The sequence below is a fragment of the Caenorhabditis remanei genome, chromosome V (assembly GCF_010183535.1).
Source record: "Caenorhabditis remanei strain PX506 chromosome V, whole genome shotgun sequence".
NCBI classification, from domain to species: Eukaryota; Metazoa; Nematoda; class Chromadorea; order Rhabditida; family Rhabditidae; genus Caenorhabditis; species Caenorhabditis remanei.
Window position 1 is genome coordinate 7,942,489 of NC_071332.1, and position 18,780 is coordinate 7,961,268.

General features: G+C 36.1%; 7 protein-coding genes across 7 annotated transcripts; 5 read left to right on the forward strand and 2 right to left on the reverse strand.

Annotated features, from left to right (window-relative positions):
- Nucleotides 1-445: 445 nt before the first annotated feature.
- On the forward strand, nt 446-2,015 carry GCK72_018058 (uncharacterized protein; the record flags this gene model as incomplete). The annotated part of the gene is made up of 7 exons (XM_053732370.1): nt 446-520; nt 568-731; nt 780-945; nt 993-1,059; nt 1,102-1,268; nt 1,315-1,511; nt 1,880-2,015. The coding sequence occupies 7 exons, from the start codon at nt 446-448 to the stop codon at nt 2,013-2,015; spliced, it is 972 nt and encodes a 323-aa protein (XP_053581283.1).
- A 121-nt stretch (nt 2,016-2,136) lies between these two features.
- Nucleotides 2,137-5,069, reverse strand: GCK72_018059 (uncharacterized protein; the record flags this gene model as incomplete). Its single annotated transcript, XM_053732371.1, has 12 exons — nt 2,137-2,205; nt 2,253-2,431; nt 2,483-2,649; nt 2,695-2,862; nt 2,910-3,079; nt 3,125-3,617; nt 3,737-3,851; nt 3,900-3,984; nt 4,035-4,134; nt 4,178-4,651; nt 4,699-4,961; nt 5,007-5,069. The coding sequence occupies 12 exons, from the start codon at nt 5,067-5,069 to the stop codon at nt 2,137-2,139; spliced, it is 2,346 nt and encodes a 781-aa protein (XP_053581284.1).
- A 1,198-nt stretch (nt 5,070-6,267) lies between these two features.
- Nucleotides 6,268-7,582, forward strand: GCK72_018060 (uncharacterized protein; the record flags this gene model as incomplete). Its single annotated transcript, XM_003114285.2, has 6 exons — nt 6,268-6,569; nt 6,616-6,727; nt 6,777-6,914; nt 6,965-7,217; nt 7,265-7,379; nt 7,426-7,582. 6 exons carry the CDS (start codon nt 6,268-6,270, stop codon nt 7,580-7,582), a joined length of 1,077 nt encoding a protein of 358 aa, XP_003114333.2.
- A 921-nt stretch (nt 7,583-8,503) lies between these two features.
- On the forward strand, nt 8,504-10,065 carry GCK72_018061 (uncharacterized protein; the record flags this gene model as incomplete). The annotated part of the gene is made up of 7 exons (XM_053732372.1): nt 8,504-8,583; nt 8,630-8,950; nt 9,001-9,112; nt 9,166-9,303; nt 9,468-9,720; nt 9,770-9,884; nt 9,927-10,065. The coding sequence occupies 7 exons, from the start codon at nt 8,504-8,506 to the stop codon at nt 10,063-10,065; spliced, it is 1,158 nt and encodes a 385-aa protein (XP_053581285.1).
- A 3,052-nt stretch (nt 10,066-13,117) lies between these two features.
- On the forward strand, nt 13,118-16,277 carry GCK72_018062 (uncharacterized protein; the record flags this gene model as incomplete). Its single annotated transcript, XM_053732373.1, has 11 exons — nt 13,118-13,186; nt 13,239-13,402; nt 13,457-13,689; nt 13,735-13,904; nt 13,955-14,154; nt 14,202-14,339; nt 14,900-15,041; nt 15,091-15,251; nt 15,304-15,536; nt 15,702-15,868; nt 15,912-16,277. 11 exons carry the CDS (start codon nt 13,118-13,120, stop codon nt 16,275-16,277), a joined length of 2,043 nt encoding a protein of 680 aa, XP_053581286.1.
- GCK72_018063 (uncharacterized protein) lies at nt 16,136-16,818 on the reverse strand (the record flags this gene model as incomplete). Its single annotated transcript, XM_053732374.1, has 2 exons — nt 16,136-16,266; nt 16,740-16,818. 2 exons carry the CDS (start codon nt 16,816-16,818, stop codon nt 16,136-16,138), a joined length of 210 nt encoding a protein of 69 aa, XP_053581287.1.
- Nucleotides 16,819-17,259: 441 nt separating this feature from the next.
- On the forward strand, nt 17,260-18,595 carry GCK72_018064 (uncharacterized protein; the record flags this gene model as incomplete). Its single annotated transcript, XM_053732375.1, has 6 exons — nt 17,260-17,331; nt 17,378-17,541; nt 17,734-17,899; nt 17,949-18,015; nt 18,065-18,437; nt 18,484-18,595. The coding sequence occupies 6 exons, from the start codon at nt 17,260-17,262 to the stop codon at nt 18,593-18,595; spliced, it is 954 nt and encodes a 317-aa protein (XP_053581288.1).
- Nucleotides 18,596-18,780: the final 185 nt, after the last annotated feature.

The following is an 18,780-nucleotide window of genomic DNA, read 5'->3' on the forward strand; positions in this document are numbered from 1 at the left end:
GCTCCTTCAAGTTTAATTGTTCCGAAAGCAATCATTCCTAAAGGAATACCAATGGGACCATTGCAACTGTGTTTGAGTGATTTATATTTTTAGTTTTCTTTATGATCTCCAAGAAATTTTCAGAAAAGGAAACAAACAAACTACGCGAATTCTCTTGTTTTCCATATGAACAACAACCTATAATTTACGATTCGAATATATCATACGTCCATTTGAATGCCTGAAGAAAATGCGTGGTTAGACGAAATCTTTTCATCAAATTTTGCAATCTGTTTTCTTCATTTTTTGACCAAATAAACTCTCATGATTCCACGAAATTAGCAAGCGAACGGGTCCCCGGGGGCATTCTTATTGGCAGAAAAGGAGTGATCAGTCAGGAGATTTTGATAATTATAAATTCTCCTTCTGGTTTCTATTCGGCTCATTCTTTTGGCTATTTGATCTTATGGATAACTCAACACCAATTTCCTTCGATTATCACGATCCCTTGAACTTAACTGTAGCATGTTTAATTCTGGTGGTACGGTGAAAACGTTCGAATTAAAAGAAGATCCAAAACTGTTTCAGATCGGTGTTTTCGGAGTTTTTTGTAATATCTCAATTGTTTATGTCTTCTTCAAAGAGAACACCGAAAGAACCTCATTCAACTTGATATGTGTATATCGAAGTCTGTCGAATATCTACATTTTGGGAACCACTTTTTTAGGATTATTCCTCCCCAAAACAGTGCTGTGAGTATTTCAGAAGTCATTCTGTTCCCAGTAATCCAATAATTTCAGTGGATATTCTCCATACTCTCCACCCGTTGAAAGTACATTAATCCACATCTCAAACACTTTATATCTTGGCAATGAATATCAAATCATTTTGGTGGCCATCAATCGATTCACTGCGATTTTTTTCCCTATCTACTATAATAAAGTCTGTGGAATCAAGATTACTTGGGTTGAGTTTTCAAACATTTTTTCAATATTTTAATCTGAGGTTTTCAGCTGATTTTGACAATAATTTATCTGGTTCGAATAGGGATCGTAATCTTGGAGACGATTCCTCAGTTGGGTAAGATTATAGGTAAATTGAGGGCATAATTTTGTTTTCCAGAAAAGCAGTGTCACACATCTTTCTCACTGTATTCTCTTAATTGGGTTTATGACAAACAAGATAAATGTCAAATTGAAGATAATATATTGACAGTAATCTCAATCACTTTCATCATAATGACAGCGATCAACGGAGCGACGTTGGTGAAAATAATTATGTTTTATAAAGTGAGTTTGAAGAATGATCGCCTCTGAAACTCCTATAACTTTCCAGTCAAGTCGAAACGAAGACCGAGAAACCAAGAAAAGGATCCGAAGAAACGTGTTCTTATTCCTCCAAACTGGTCTCCAAGATTCCCTTTATCTCATTGATCTCTCATTTATGATGAAGTTCAGTCAACTCAGTAATGCACGTGTTTGGACTTATATCAGTGGAACTTTTGTTTGGGAATGTCTTCATTCGATTGATGGGTGAGTTCTCATGATATCATTCTGCCTTTTTTCCCTTCTAAATACCCCAAAAATAACTTTTTCTCGTCTAATCGTCACTTCCGAGAAAGTGATCTCCTACTTACTCACTCTTCTAGACCGAGAGCTCATTTCGTTCATAGTACGTTTCTGCTAACATTCGTGTAGGAACAGACTATGCTAAAAAGCCAATTTAGAAGATCACGCACACTTTTCTCTAATGAATCAGAGGTCTGTGTTGTTTCTTCTCATCACCAATTATCTGTAAGATCAAACTTTCAATTGTTCAACATTCAAAGAGTATACATAATTGTAGTTCTAAAAGAACTTCGAACAAACTACTAATACATAGAAAAGTGGAAGCAATTCAGGTTCATCATGATTATGTTCAATGAGAAATTATCATTGGTTCGAAAACGGTTCTTCCATTCTCCCTCATTAACGCAGATTCCACAGAGCAAGAAGTTCACAATTTCTGTTGTTTCATCAATGCCTGATATTGCATGACAAATTTTCTGTATATAAAAATGTTTTTTTTTGTAAAAATGCATCTCTATTTAACAGAGTAACAACTAATGAATGATATACAGATAGGGAGATCAATTGAATTGATCAAAAGGGATAAATTCTAATCAGTTTCTGTTCGATTCGGCAGTGTTGCCAAGTGACGAATTGTTGGTCTTCCATGAGGGCAATTCTGAAATTTTTCATATGCAATTTTCGTTTTTTTGTCACTCAAAAAACCCAAGGTTGATCTAGCTTCGCCAGATGACGGATAATTCGTGTCATTTCACGTTGATCCAACGGTTTTCCAATCATTACTGACTTTCGACACGCTTTCGATGCAAAAATATTTCTGATACGGACTGGACGATACATTTGGTTTGGATAATCTGACACGACGGCAAGAATTTCTTCGAGATCTGAAATACACATAGTTTGAACGTGAGATATGATGTCTTCTAGTAGCTTACCGCTATTTGTGAGCTGTTGGTTTAAGAGCTCAGGTCTTGCAGTTAAAAACGTTTTCAGGCAACCATCGTTCTCTCTAAATTCAAAATCGAATCCATTCGCTTGGAAAATCGGTAAATTCTCGCGAATTATCAGTTCTTGAACACTACCAAACCCGAGCGCAGTCGGCCTGAAATTTGGAAGTAAAGCATTGAAAATTAAAAAACTAACAAACGTGAAAAGTGGCTGTTTGGTGAGTTTCGCACTATTTTGAAGCCGTTCAAAATTATATTTCTCGTCGCTGGCGTGCTGATCGACAATGAAAAGATGACCACGAAGACGACAAATGATGAAACCGTGATTGAACTGTCCGATTACTTTCATATTTGTGAAATCTTCCTTTCTGAAATTATTAAATCATATTATTCTTCTTTGGATGCCGCAACTAACGTTAGCGATCTCGACAGTTGTCGCTCCGCATCACCGCTTTCTTCTTTTTTGAATCCAGTTGTAATTTCGTCCAATGCGTCGTTTTCATGAGTGTCCTCTTCTTGAACTTCAGGGTTTACATCGATGTGCCGAGCATATACATCACGAAGACGTTTCATCGAGAATTTTATCTGTAAATAAAACAATTGGGTGGTGAATTTGTTTTAAATCGTTACTTTTTGCTGTGGCCTCAACAAATACTGAGAAACTTGAGAATTTTGTGAACATTGTGAGTCGTTCAATACGACATCTTGTGATTCTTGTATTGGTTCTATAATTTCAATTCCATCATCATTTGTTTCCTCTGCCGATTGATTCCCAGCTTTTTCGGCGATCACTGCACTTCTTATTTCTTCTTCCGACGGCTTTTCTACTGGCTTATCTTTTGTTTTCTTCGGAATTTCGATTCTTTTCGGTTCCATAGTAAACGAAAAGTTTTCTAATCGTTGTGATCTGGTAGTTGTGTTGGCATATGATGTCGAAGGTTCGTTCGATGAGGTCGGCGCTGCTTTTCGAAACATCATACAAGGCTTTTTGGCAGGAGGAGATCGAGTCACTGATCTTTGTTTCAAAAGATCGGAAGTATTGAGAAGAGAGTCATCTGGGAATGTTGAGTTGAGAAGTGTGTCATTGAAATCATCCGGACTCGGAGATTTCGAGGAAGCGAAACTGAAAAAAGTAGATTTTTCAGGCGATATATATTTTCAAACCTAATATTCGAACCACTTTGTTGTGATAATGTCAATATTCTGCGATCTTCCACACTACTTTTGACAGTGGAATGAGACCCGACAATTTTCAAATAAGTTTTCATCATCGAAGCACGAATAACTGCCAAAAGATGTCGCTCCTTCTCTAACATTACTGTCTTCTTGTCAGGTGTCACATTGACATCAATCTTTTCTGCAATACGAACAAATTCAACAGAAACCTAAAAATTGCGTGGATTGCCTGGCGGAACGTCGATGAAAAGCACAATAATTGGATATTGGCTTTTATTGAACTGCTTGTAGACATCATTAATAACAGTGCACACCTGGAATTTCGAAGATTTATTAAAAATTCGCTTTTCTGCTGAAAATATACCCTCGTATACTCGACTGGTCTATTATTAATGTATACAAACTGTCTATCTGATGTCCCTCGTCCGCATCCATGCTCGCAGTTACTGACAAATCCACGAATTCTCAAAATAATAAGATAATTAAAGAAAAAATAAATAGGCTCACTTGAACAGTTCGAAAAAATGCGTTTCTTCCATCGGGATCGAATGCATTGTCATAATTTCGAAATCCGGTTGTTCTTGTAGTATGGGAATCAGAGCCGACGATCCAGTTTTCGAATTTTCCCCTCTTCTCGAACCGAACAAATTGGTGACAACATCTTGAACAGAAGAAGTGCCTCCTGGTGTGCAGATAATATTAGTTTTCTTTCCCGCAATATTATTCGTGCACAATATTTTGACGTGGGGACACAGAAGAGCAAATGATTGCACAGTGCTAAGCAGTTTTACGAATTCTCGCTTCTGATTTCGTTCAAGTTCTTTTCTTCGAACTGGTAGCGTTTCGAAAAGTTTATTGACAATAATTGTTGTTCCCAATTCACGAGCCGCAGATTGTCGTTCAGTAATATTTCCAGAATGGTCATAAGTAAGACGAGTGCCAATTTCAGAGTCGGCGGCACGAGTAAAGATGGAAACAGAACTGAAAAAGCAACATGCAATACTTGAAACACGAAAAAAAAACAATACCTAACAGTACACAATGCGTTTAGAGCTTCTCCTCTGAATCCAAGAGTCGCAAGCTTGTCGAAATCAGAAAACTGTGTGAGTTTCGAAGTTGAATGCGGTTTACAGAGAGCATCAAAGTTGTGTGATTCAATTCCAGAGCCATTATCTTGCACTTCAATACTATCGAATCCATTGTTTTTGACACGAATATCAATAATCGTCGCTCCGGCATCAATTGAATTGTCGATGAGCTGTCGCAAAGCACTTGACAGACTGACAACGACCTGTAACAATTCGATTTTGACATAAAATGTAAAAAACTTAAGTACCTGGGCCGTGGTTAATCGTTCTGCAACATCTTTTGATATTTTTTCAATTTTATTTTGAGACATTTTGTTGAAATTCGCAGTAAACAGAATAATTGAAGTGAAATCAGAAGAAAAATCGTTTTAAAAAATTGGTTTCAAGTCGCCGCTCAAATCTCTTCTCAGTAGAGCGCGCTTCGACCGAATTTTAAAATTCGAGAATTTTTCAGAATTCAGAATTCTTTCTAAAATGAACGAGAAAAAATCATATCCAAGCTGAAAAAGGCATAAATTAACACTTCATAACTATAGAAAATAATAAAGATTGAACTCTTAATGCCAAGAAACCATTTTATTCCATGACCCACACTAATTGAACAGAAACTGAAAAGAATATTGAAGAAAAAATGAAAATAAAAAAGTTGATAATGTTTATTAGCAGTCAACATGGAATTCTGAAGTAAGTCTTTCATGAAAGCATATTCATCCTCAAGTTCCAGACTGCTTCCGTCGAGAAATCAGTTTTTAAAGGAAGTTGGAACAATACACGAAATCCAGGTTATTTAAATTTCAGGCAAAAGAGGTGAAGTTAACAAACATGAACACAGATGATCAAAGCACGTTTCTCGACCAGTGAACAGTTTCCGTCAGTTTCAGGGTGCATTATATTGTCTGCTCGTGGCTGTGAATGCAATGCAGCTAGTTTTTTGTACAGCATCTGATCTCTAGAGGTGATATGCAAATATTTCTCTCATTCTCTAATTTTGAACAATGTCATCAAAACAGATGACAAAATGATTGTATCTGTTGGTGTGAGAGATATTGAAAAGAAAGAAAAACGTTTCAAAAATAAAGTGTCATAGTTCATTTGAACCCACTGATCTTCTTCTTTCTCTTCTTCTTTTATCTTTTTTCCACGCGACATTTGCTTCAGTTCTCTATCTCTTTTTACCACTTGTGACTGACATACACGTTTTGTCTTTCAATTGATTTTTAAAATGAAGGAAACTGAAGAACTCTGTCTCGTTTGCAATGATGCGTCCAGTGGATATCATTACGGAGTTCCTTCCTGTAATGGATGGTGAGTTTTTTAAAATTGAAATTTCAGTGCAAATCTTCTCTGAGAGTTAAAGATAACAGAGAAAAATTGAGTTCACTCTTATCGCCTGTTTGTTTGCTAAAAGTCCACACCCAAAGTTAAGATTATTGTAAAAAAGAAGATAACACCAAAATACCAGCAAATTAAAAACGGAATTTCAGCAAAACCTTCTTCCGTCGAACAATAATGAAAAAACAGCTATTTGTTTGTCAACATGAAAAGAATTGCCCAGTAGACAGAAGTATCCGATGTGCATGTCGTTACTGTAGATTTGAGAAGTGTATTCAAGTTGGAATGGATCGATCTGCACTTCAAGCATCAAGAGATCGTATTGGATACACTAAAAGAACAAAAAGACCGAAAGTGAAAGAAGTCTCGTTCAGTAGTTCCAGTTCAATGTCTCCTCAGAGTTATATTGTTGAATCTCCTGGATACGCTCAGAAGGCGTTCGAAACTTATTGGAGTTACGTGGCAAGTAGAGAGAAAGCGTGAGTTGATTCCACCTAATTCTGAATCGATTGTACAATTTTATAGGTCAAATGAACTCCGATTATCTGATTACTCACCAAAAAGAAGTTTGAAAGAAGCACTTTGTTCGAAGAGTTTGCTCAATGATCCCATCTTTCTGAGCAATCACACAGCTGTGGTATGTTTTTTAAATTATTATTCTTAAAAAACTATTCTTGAAACCTCAGAGTCCTCGTCATACATACACTGAGCTTCGATTTATTAAACAAAGTGACTATCATTATTGGCATGAAAGAGACTGGTTTGTGCTGACGGAATATGCAAAAACGTTCAAAGTTTTCACAGATTTGTGCTACGAAGACAAGGTTTTTTTTTTCAAAAACAAATTTCAAACGGTCAGACAATAACAATTTAGGCTGAACTTGTTCGACATGCAGCCATCACCATTCCAGCACTAAATCAAGTTTATAATTCGCCGGACCATGGACCTGATACTGTAGTATTTCCAGATGGAACATATTACGATAGAACTCATGAACCTACAAGGCCTGCTGGTCTAAACCGAAAGAAATATCAAGTATTGGATCTAGTGTTGAAACCATTCAGGGATATTAAGATCAATTTCAATGAGTTTGCTGCATTCAAAGCTATTACTTTCTTGAATCCAGGTACGAGACTTTTTTGAATTCCTTAAAATCCCACTATTCGATTTCAGACGCAGACGTCTCATTAACTGCAAAACTAGCAATCAATGAAGAACGAGTGGCTGTTACAAAACAACTTTATGACTTCATGGTCAGAAATGATGGTGTTGAGAAGGCAATCCGACGGTAGTTTAATTACTAAGACTATCAATTGAAGTATTTAAGATTTCAGATTCAGCAGACTCATTCTCATTGGAACGTCGATGTCGAAAATGGCATGTGAATCTAAAGAAGCTGTATGGATTGCTGATTTCTTCGAAAACATTGGATACACCAGTTTTGCAAAGGAATTATTTTTTGGAGAGCATAATTCTGAGTCAGAATTGTAAACTTCATTTGAAACATTGTAAAAATGAAATTGTCGGGTTGTAAATAAATAATTGTTTCTGTTGAAAGGCCCTTGTTCCAGTGTGAATATGTCGTCTATGTTGCAAAAAAGTTAACATTTTCATCAGGAAATTCGAATTATCCTAACCGGAAGACGGTGCAAGAATCTTGCTAACACTTTGGCATGATTCTCTAGCTTTAATGATCTACAAATCGAGATGTCTTCAGTTGTTATCTCAGAACTGCGTACATGTAATTTATCAGACAGTGAATAACTTACTGTTTTTAAATCTCAAATGCTTGATTTGGTGAACCTATACCTCTTTAGTTCCAATACTTTTGACAGATGCGTTTTCTTTTTTCCCATTCTTCCCACACCTCAAAAGATATGAATCTGTAAGATAAGACAACACGAACGGACTCATAATGCACCCTTCTTTTCTCTCAATATCTCACTAATCGATGTTTGGTTCGCTGGGCGATAAGAAACACGTGTGGACTGCATTTCTCCAATCGAGAGACAGGAGAACATGATCACAGTTCACTTCGTGGACACTGATAGTTATCTGTCTTTTTCCCTTCTTCTCTATTTCCAACAGTCACCATGTGTTATTTCTAGCAGACCGCTTTCGGTACACGTTTTTGTCAAAATGTGTGTAAATTGTTGATATTGTGTACTTTAGATAATCTGTAAAATAATAATGTTGATGGAAGTTGACTTTGATCGGTTTGACGGAGCGACAGAAATTTCAGCATCATTTGAAATTGTCTAGCTTTGTAGCTTTTCTTCCATTTTCCGTTTCCTCTACTTTTCTTTATTTCTGATCTGTTTTTGATTTCTTTTTGGTTTCTTTGAACTGTCCTTCTGTAGACCTCGTGTCTTTTATCTTATTTGAAAACATTCAGATTCAAACTTCATTCTCATGGAAAACAAGGAGCTGTGTCTCGTGTGTCAAGACTTCTCAAGTGGATATCATTATGGAATTCCGTCATGTAATGGATGGTAAGCTGATTCTTCCATGCTCTTAAGCTCACTCTGATATTTTCAGCAAAACCTTCTTCCGTCGAACAGTTATGAAAAAACAGAAATTCGTTTGTCAATTCGATCAAAACTGTCCTGTTGACAAGAGTATCCGCTGTGCTTGCCGATTTTGTCGATTCGAGAAATGTCTCAAAGTGGGAATGGATAGATCTGCCCTTCAAGCATCAAGAGATCCAATTGGTTACACGAAGAGAAATAAAAAACCAGAACGTCAACTGACAACGGAAATAAATAGTGATGAATCGAGTAGTGGAAGTCCAGAAAGACAAATCTCACCGGTCAGAACTTTCGAAAACACTTTGAATCTGCTTTCTGTCAAGGAGAAGTCGTATGTTTTTTAAAAATCCGTTTTGTTGAGGAAACCTCCGAAATTTTCAGAGCAAACGAACTTCGACTTTCTTCATATCTTCCAAAAAGAAGTTTGAAACAAGCTCTTTGTTCAAAATCTCTTCTGAATGATCCGATTTTTATGAGCAAACATGCCACCGTAGTGAGTTCTCAGATTTTAAAAATTTTGAATTGACTGAAATTCAAACCATTCAGAGTCCCCGGCACACTTGTGAAAATTTGAGATTTATAACCCAGGATGACTATCATTATTGGCACGAAAGAGACTGGTTTGTGCTAACGGAATATGCAAAAACGTTCAGTACTTTCAAAAAGATGTCCTATCATGACAAGGTGAGTTTTTAAAAAGTTTTTACAAATCTTGGAAATCTAGGAATGAAAAATCGAAAACGCTATTGTAATTGGATACGTCAGGGATCAATTAGTGAACTCTCCTTCATTACCGTAGTCTGGGCGGTGCTTCCCTATCAGTCGCATCACTTTTTCTTCCTTTTCAGGCAGAATTGGTTCGCCACGCTGCCATTGTCATACCGGTTCTGAATCAAGTTTACACCTCTCCAGACCATGGACTCGATACCGTAGTATTTCCAGATGGTACCTACTACGATAGAACCCATGAACCTACAAGGCCTGCTGGTCTTAATCGGAAGAAGTATCAAGTGTTGGATCTGGTATTGAAACCGTTCCGGGAGATGGAAATAAACTTTAATGAATTCGCCGCATTTAAAGCTATTACTTTCTTGAATCCAGGTAACTCTGACTATCATTTTATCATTTGTTTTTTGAAATTTTTCGTCAGATGCGGATGTGTCACTTGAAGCCAAACATGAAATCAACACTGAACGAGTGGAAATAACCAAACAACTTTATGCTTATATGCTTCAAAAAGATGGACTTGAGAAAGCAATTTACAGGTTTCTATCTATTTTAATTCACGTCCAATCAGCGATTTTCAGGTTTGGTCGTCTGATTTTGATGGGAACAACAATGTCAAAAATGGCATGTGAATCGAAAGAAGCCGTTTGGATTGCTGACTTTTTCGAGAATATCGGATTCACGTCGTTTGCGAAAGAACTCTTCTTTGGTGACAGTTGAATTTTGGACAGGAATTGATTCTTTTGAGATCTCACACAAATTCTTTCACTTTTTCTGGTTTTTGTTAAGTTTGAAAAGTTGCGCAATGCAAAACATTTTGTTATTCAACTCAATAAAATTTTAAAAATTTTTTGGAAGAGTATTCAGCTGAATGCTAGTTTTTAGCGGGAAAATTAATTGTGACAAAGTTCTGACCGATAATTGAAGAATCTCTCCAACCTTTCCTCTCCCACTTGCAGTTATCCCGTCTTAACCTGGGTTGCTAATAGACCTGGGTTGCTAATAGATGTGTTCCACGCTACAGTAATCTTTGAATTCAACACTACAACCAACTTGATATATGCTATTTTGCTATTAAAAAAAACAACTTTTTTTCTAGATTGGCGTGTTTTAGAAGTTACAAACTCTGTGAGAGTCGTATTATTTGACAAAGAAAAGTCAACAAGAACTCCGTTCAATCGTTCAGTACCTGTCGTTGCACCACGTGGTTGAATGGAATTGGGACTGTAGAAACTTATATTCAAACAAAAAAAAAGCTATTTCAAAAACCCAAACTTATATAAATGCTAGTTTTAATTTTCCTTTCATGCATCATGCAAAATGAAGAAGTGACCAATAAAAAACAAATTTCCGTTTGCTTTAATCTTTCAAACTCTAAAAAGACTGACGAATTCAGAGACCTATAATTTCGACAAGAAAATTATCCTATTTTACCCAACTAGATTTTATTTTGAGGCAGTTTCAGACTGATCTAACAAAATGAGCTCTAGTCTCTTCACTTCAGATTCTTATCAGGAAATGGATGCTTTCAATGACGGTCTCAGTTTATTTTCAGCTTCTTTGGTTTTGATAGTGAGTTGATATTTCCATGTTTCAGATGGAAGCCTTACATTTCCAGATTGGAGTATTCGGCGTGGTTACGAATTCATCAATTCTTTTCATATTTTATAAGGAGAAGTCAGAAAAAACTGCATTCAATTTGATTTGTTTTTTCCGTGCTGCGTCGAATGTCGTTATTTTATCAGCCACGTTCTTATCCGTTTCCCAAAAATAATGATGTAAGTGTGGTAAATCAGGGAAATTTTGAATTACAACAGAAATACGAGTATTATAAATAAAATCTGGGTACGTTCACAGACAAATTGAGGTCAGATGGATTTTCAGAATATTTTATTTTTGAAATCTTTACACGAAACGAGTAAACAAAGAGAAAATAAATAAATTCCCTTTTTCTCACAAATCTTCATCCCACTTCAGAGGATATTCCATCTACTCAGCTTCTCTGGAGTCATTCCTAATCCATCTCAGTTTGACTCTTTATCTTGGAAACGAATACCAAATTATTATGGTTGCATTAAACCGTTTTTGTGCCTTATTCCTACCCATGTACTACTCCATTCTCTGTGGCTTTATACCTACATTAGTCATTCTGTCCGTGATATATTCATTTCGTTTGGGCAAAGTTATCTTTGAACATGACAATCATGTATCCACGAATTGCTATACGTCATTCTCAGTAGAGTTTCTCTCTTGGATTTACGATCCAAATCCAGAATGTGAAGTGGATGATAACATTTTAGAAGTAATTTTCTACACATTTATAACAATGAGTATTATCAATGTTGTCACTTTTCTGAAAATTATTAGTTTCTACTGGGTAAAAGTTTGTTTGCTCTTATACCGATCCAAATATTTTCTAGTTTACAGATAAGAAATGACGGGAATCCAATGGATAAGGAAGCGAGAAAACGGATGAAGAGAAATATCATTCTGTTCTTTCAAACAATATTTCAAGACTCTCTTTATCTTATTGATTTGATATTCACTTTCAAGTTAAGGTTGTTAGATTTCACTCACATTCTGAGTTTAATTGCTACTTCTTCCAGCGGACTGAGCACACATCGATTCTGGACATTTTTGAGTGGAACATTAGTATGGGAATTCGTTCATTCTGTTGATGGGTTAGAAGGTGCCTGAAAAAAATGCCTTTGGGAAAAGTACACTTTCAGGTTTATCATGATGATGTTTAATGAGCGTCTGTCATTTCTCAAGAAGAGATTTCACCCAACACCTTCAATTACCAATATTCAATCGGGAAGGCAAAATGCAGTCAATACTACGCTATCGATTGTTGGATGAACTACCAGAAATTAAGAACTTGAAATATATCTTTCATTGAGATGAAAACTCCTAAATTACTAACTGTTCCAATTCTAAAAGTTCCAGTTTATACGAATAGCAGTTTGGTTGTTTTGAAAGATCGTTCCAAAAATCCAGATTAGGAAAGTACTTTCTTGTTTACTAAAGGGCGTCTCTACGCCCACCAGATTGTGCTAAAAGGCTGGACAGGTCAGAATAATCAGTCAGGAAATGAATCGCTTGATCAAATCACAATACCCAAGCAAAAATTGGTTGCCTAAAAACAACTGAAATGCAGGTGAAAGACTTTCTGAAGCAGACAAAGGGAATTATGATATTTTATTAATTTTTCTGGTTTAGGAAAACCGCGAACACAACGAAGTGAAGAAATAAGCAACAGAAAAAAATAAATTTCCAGCAAACTAGAGTTCTCAAAGAATGTTACCAATTTTGAATCACATTGTCTGAACTTTACATTCCACTTATGCTCAACATTTTTTACAACCACCAATTCAGAAGGAAAGTTGCCTTGCTATTCTCTATATGACCAACGATTACTCAGCCTCTTGTTCAAAAGAGTAAACAACAAACGTTATCCATGAGCCGAGTGTGATTTCTCCAACTCTCCAATTCATTATCTATCCTCTCGGGTACTCCTAATTCACGAGAAGCTTCTAATTACTACCTTCTCCTTGTTTTTCCTTTTCATTCATTGTGACTAGAGAGTATCACAAAATCAGTTCAACTTCTATTCCCTTTCTTTTTTCCCATATTTTCCATATAAATCACACGATTCCACGTCACAAAGAACTGTTGAGAATGCCATGAGAGAGTCCATTTTTCAGGGGGAAAACCTCCTTCCCTTTCAGAAGCACTTTTCAGTTTTCACGTAATCTTTCTTTCAGAACAAAGAATGATTGACAACGAGGAGTTCAATTATACTAATTCTCTTAATTTACTTGTTGCATTTTTAATAATTTCAGTGAGTTCCTATCAATTTTTCGCTTTAAAACTTTTCAATTACAAAAACTCAGATTGGAGTGTTTGGAGTAATCTGTAATTCCGCGATTGTCTACATCTATTTGAAAGAAAACTCCGAGAAAACGGCGTTCAATTTGATTTGTTTCTTTCGAGCGATATCTAATGTTATTATTTTAACCAATGTCTTCATGATCACCTTTTTCCCAAAAACAATGTTGTAAGTTTTTTTTCCGAAGAGAAGATTCTATAATATCCATCTTCCATATTCCAGAGGTTACTCCCCATACCCACCGGTCATCGAATCTTGGTTAATCAACACATCAAACACTTTATATCTTGGAAATGAATATCAGATAGTGCTGGTGGCTTTGAATCGATTTTGTGCTCTATTCTTTCCAATGAAATACTCCAAAGTTTTCTCTGTCTTCAACACAACTATTGTTTTGGTTGCTATCTACATTTACAGAATTGTCAAGAAAATTATAGAACTTTGGCCTCAATCAAGTACTGTTCCATTTATTTACATAAACATATTGATTTAATTTCCAGTGAAAGGGTGCCATGCCTTGTATTCCACAAAAGCTCTTGCTTGGTCCTATAGCGATGCAAAGGAGTGTGCTGATTGGGAAGACGATGCACTTGTAGTTATTTTCTACACTTTCATAGCAATGTCTATCTTAAATACGATAACTTTTGTGAAGATTCTTCATTTTTATAGAGTGAGTTTTGATGGAAACTTACTAATTTCTTTACTAATATTTTGTTCCAGAAACGAAGTTCTGATCAAGATAAAGATACTAGGAAGAGGATGAGAAAGAACACGATCCATTTCCTGCAAACAATGATGCAAGATTCCTTATATTTGATTGATCTCACTTTTACTTTCGAACTGAGTTCTTGGAGTACCCATAGAGTATGGACGTATGTTAGTGGAACATTGATTTGGGAACTGCTGCACACTACTGACGGGTGAGTGTAAGAAGTCACAGATGGAATGGTTAAGGGTTGTCTTACAGATTCATTATGGTGATGTTCAACGAAAGGCTTTCATTTTTCAAGAAGAAAATCTCAAACTCTTCCGTAATTCCAGTCACAGCGACTCCTTCACCACTTCGAAGAGGAACTATTTCAGTTTCAACCATTCCATCGATAAAGTAAAACTTTATTCAATTTTGTTTTTTGGTATACAACCTGAATCAGGTTTCATGGTCACTGTTTATAATCAATAAAGATTTTTTCAAAAAAGAAAACAATGAGTACAATTTGACTCACCACCTTATGAATTGCTGCTGCTCAACATTAGTACAGCCTGATTTGACTCTCTTGAAATGAGATGAAATACGATTTGTGTAATTTTTTGATTACGACCAAGTCCTCTCTGATTTAGTAAACTGAGTTCTGTACTATTTTGAATATTCACATTGTAGTCATCTCCACCTCAGAAATGAGAAGCTCATAAATTTCAGATTAACGTGGTTATTCGGAAACAGCTTCTCAGATTCACTACTATCCACATCCAGTTTTACTTGACTCATATAGCATTTTGTATCAGAACTTTGACCTAATCTAGTGCATTGTCAGAACAACACAACTAAAAGTTCCATGCAAAAAAGAGTTAGTCTCTGAACGTCACCAATCGGCGAGTGATTTGCCTGTGATATGTTTCGGCAGAGAAATTCGACCTATAATTAGATCAAAATTCGCAAATAAACAGCGTTTACACCGCGCATACTCCGACTTCACATCCAGTTTCTTGTCCATGCAAGCTGGAAATGAGCACTATGTCAAATTCTACAAGCAACTTTTATAACTATAAAGACAATGTCAATCTCATTTCAGGGATATTGACTTTTGTGGTAAGTCTATATATCTTTTTCTTCCCAAAAACTGTATTTTGAGTTTCAGATTGGAGTATTTGGGGCAATTTGTAACTACACGATTGTCCATGTATTCATTGTGAGCCCTGATAAAACTTCTTTCAATCTCATCTGTTTTTTCCGTGCTCTCATTAACTTTTATATTCTCGTCACTACATTTTTAGGTGTATTTCTTCCTTCAACTCTTCTGTAAGTTCAAAAAATCCTCTGACAGTGTGCCATAAATTCCTTCAACTTTCAGAGGCTATTCAGTCTACTCTCAAGCCTTCGAATCGTGGAATCTGAATTTAAGTATGTCTCTCTATCTGGGAAACGAATATCAGATCACTTTGGTTGCTCTCAACAGATTTTGTGCTCTTTTCTTTCCCCGTTACTACACGAAAATCTTTGCGATTCGACCGACTTTATTTGTGATTATTGTATTTTATGTGTATAGATTGGTAGTGGTTATTTATATGACCGCGGTTGATGTTGGTAAGAATTTAGTATCATTAAAAACAACAAAAACTCAAAAAAACCGAGTTTGAAGAGTTCAAAATTCAATGTTACCAACTTCTCATTCAGAGAAAAAACAAATAGAGAGAAGGAAGTCTAAATTTTGACTGATTAATTCAATTCGGTAAATCCATTTATTTCCAGCCCGCGGGTGTTTCTATTTCTTCTCAACTATCACTCTCGCGTGGCAATATCCATTTGATCCTGTGTGTTGGTTCGAAGATAATATTATGATAATTGTTCTGACCACATTTATTGGCACGACCTGTCTTAACATGATTACTTTTGTCAGAATTCTAAAGTTCTATCGGGTAACTCGAACATGGAAACATGATAAAAACTCATTTGTTTCAGTCAATGAATACACATGACAGAGATACAAGAACTAGAGTCCGAAAGAATGCAATGCTATTCTTCCAAACCGTTCTTCAAGACTCTCTTTACATTATTGATCTATCATCCACATTCAAATTAGGAGCACTAAGTACTCATCGAATGTGGACTTCCATCAGCGGAACACTAGTCTGGGAGTCACTTCACGCACTAGATGGGTTTGTGAAGACGCCCTCTGTTCCAATTTATGCAACTCTTTCCAGATTCATCATGCTCATGTTCAACGACAGATTCTCATTTCTCTGCGCTCGCAACGAATCTCCAGAGACGAGTACATCTGCAGTTCCACGACGAGCACCAGTCCATCCTTTAGGTTCTGTAGGATAATTGTGTGTTTTATGTAGTCTATGTCCAATGTATCTCAATAAATGTTCATGAAAAAATTGTCTTTGTCTGTTGAATGACTGAATTTGATTCCAGGTTTTCAAGTGGAAATCACGGATTGCGATAATGGTGAAGCAGGTCTCAACACTTATCCTCTGTATTATCTTCAGAAGAACAACAGAAAACTTTCAAACAAGATTCGACCACAAATAATCATTAATGGTCCTGATAATTAGAAGAGCCATTCGATTCAATTCCAAAATTCCCCATTTTTAATAAAGATTATTTCTCTTTTCTCTGTATTGCTCAGTATAAATAGAGTCTGCTCAAATATTCTTAAAATATGCGCGCTACCTCCCTTGAGCAGTTTTTACCTGGATGATCAGAACAAGACAGTCAACAAAGCGTGACCAAACCGCTGGGGGATTCGTTGAAAATTAAGTCGAACTCGTGCCTGGCTCTCACTTATTCTGAATATCATCGCTTCATTAGTCTCTGCTCTGAGGTTCGTCCAGATTCCTTTTTTCTTCCTTTTCTTTCCCATTATTCCCAAAAACCTGTCCGTAATTCGTCATTTCCTTGTTTACCGCCATCCATATTTCCTTGTGAGCTCATCCGTTTCGTACCTCTAGCCAAATTATAACGTGATCGATGCTCTTTTTGACGACAGCTGTATTTTACTCGTTTTATTTTTCTTAATAAACCCCATACTTTCCAAAATTATATAAGATTGAGGTGTTCGTATAGGCACTTGTGATTGAGATTGTCTTTGAGTCATTTTTATTCAACAATCAGAATCTCAGATTCATATGAAAGTTCATTATTAACTCCCTGTAGTGTCTGGCTTAACCAAGAATACTTGTTCTCTCTATATATAACTTCCAACGAACTCATTTTGCTGGGAGAATTCGAACACCTCTTGGTACAGTGAAACATTTGAATTCTTTTATCTGCCAATGTTTCCATAACCGATTCATCATTCAGAATGGACTCCAACTCTACCCGGTATGATTTCACAAATACTCTGAACTTGGTTTCTTCCTTCTTAATGGCTGCGGTAACGTGCTCATTGAGTCTGAAAAATAGAAATCCAGTTTTTACAGAACGGAATCTTTGGCGTCATTTGTAACTTATCTATCCTATACATTTTCATTTGTGTACCCACTGAAAGATCGTCTTTCAACTTGATTTGTGTCTACCGAAGCATTGGGAACACCATAATTCTTGTGTGGGGATTTATGGCAACGTTCATACCAATTGGTTTGAAGTGAGTTCCTGGCCGACAAACCATCTTAGAAGAAGTATCTTCTAGAATAGATCTGAGAAATAACAGGAGAGTAGTAGTTCTAAAAAGTAGGTTCCACACGTTTTTCATCTATTTCACTACATTCCTAATATTTCTATCAATACGATAATTTAGAAAACCTCCTCTTCGAACAACTCACTTCCATATTTTCAGAGAAACCTCACCGTTCTCGAATAACTACGAAACCGTTGTCATTCTCTCATGTAACAATATCTACATGATAATACAATATAGTGGAATGATCATTGCCTCAAATCGTTTCTGTGCAATGTTTTTCCCTATTATGTATCATAAACTTTTTAATATCAAAATCACTTGTGTAAGTCTTTCTCCTATCTATCGTAGTCTTCAATTCCATTATTTTTCAGGCTTTCTTGTCTATCGTATTCTTGTTCAAACTGGCTGACAATATCTATTATCTGGTCACATTTCTTCGTGAGTTCATTAGAAAGAAGAACATATTTTAATCCGCCGTTAATTCCAGCTCGTGACTGCTACACTCTCTATTCCTCATTCTATCTCGCTTGGATTCCAAATATGAATCCGAATTGTCACAGCTCGCAAGATATTCCCAATCCGTTCAACAATACTGCTATACTAGTGGTTCTTCTGATTCTCATGAACATTGCGACCTTTTCGAAAATCTATTTTTTCTACAAATCAACAGAATCCGAACAGAGAGAAATGAAAAGAAAGACAAAGAAAAACAAGACTTTGTTCTTTCAAACTTTATTTCAAGATGGTGTGATGTTGATTGATATGCTATTCACTTTCAAGCTCAGTCAATTAAGTAACGAGAGATATTGGACATTCATCAGTGGAACATTTGTATGGCAATGCGTGCATTCGGTTGATGGGTATATTGAAGTCTTTTTTCTAATTAAAAGCGTTTATACATTACAGATTCCTGATGGTGATGTTCAACGAACGTCTCTCGTTTCTCAAAAAGAGATTATTTGGAATTGATGAGAAGAGTCATACTACTATCCAAGTTCTGACAACTGTGCATCACTGATTTTTTCGATAAAAGTTTTTCTTCTTGTTTCTTCTTGTTTTCGAAAATTCATTCAAATTTTCTTTCAAAAACTATTAAAAGAGCCATGTTTCCGAAAAGTTCAGAGAAAGACTACAATCCTCAGTGGGGCTACTGTACACTGTCTTTTGTCTTTATCAGTTTCGTTTTTCTTGATTTTTTGGTGT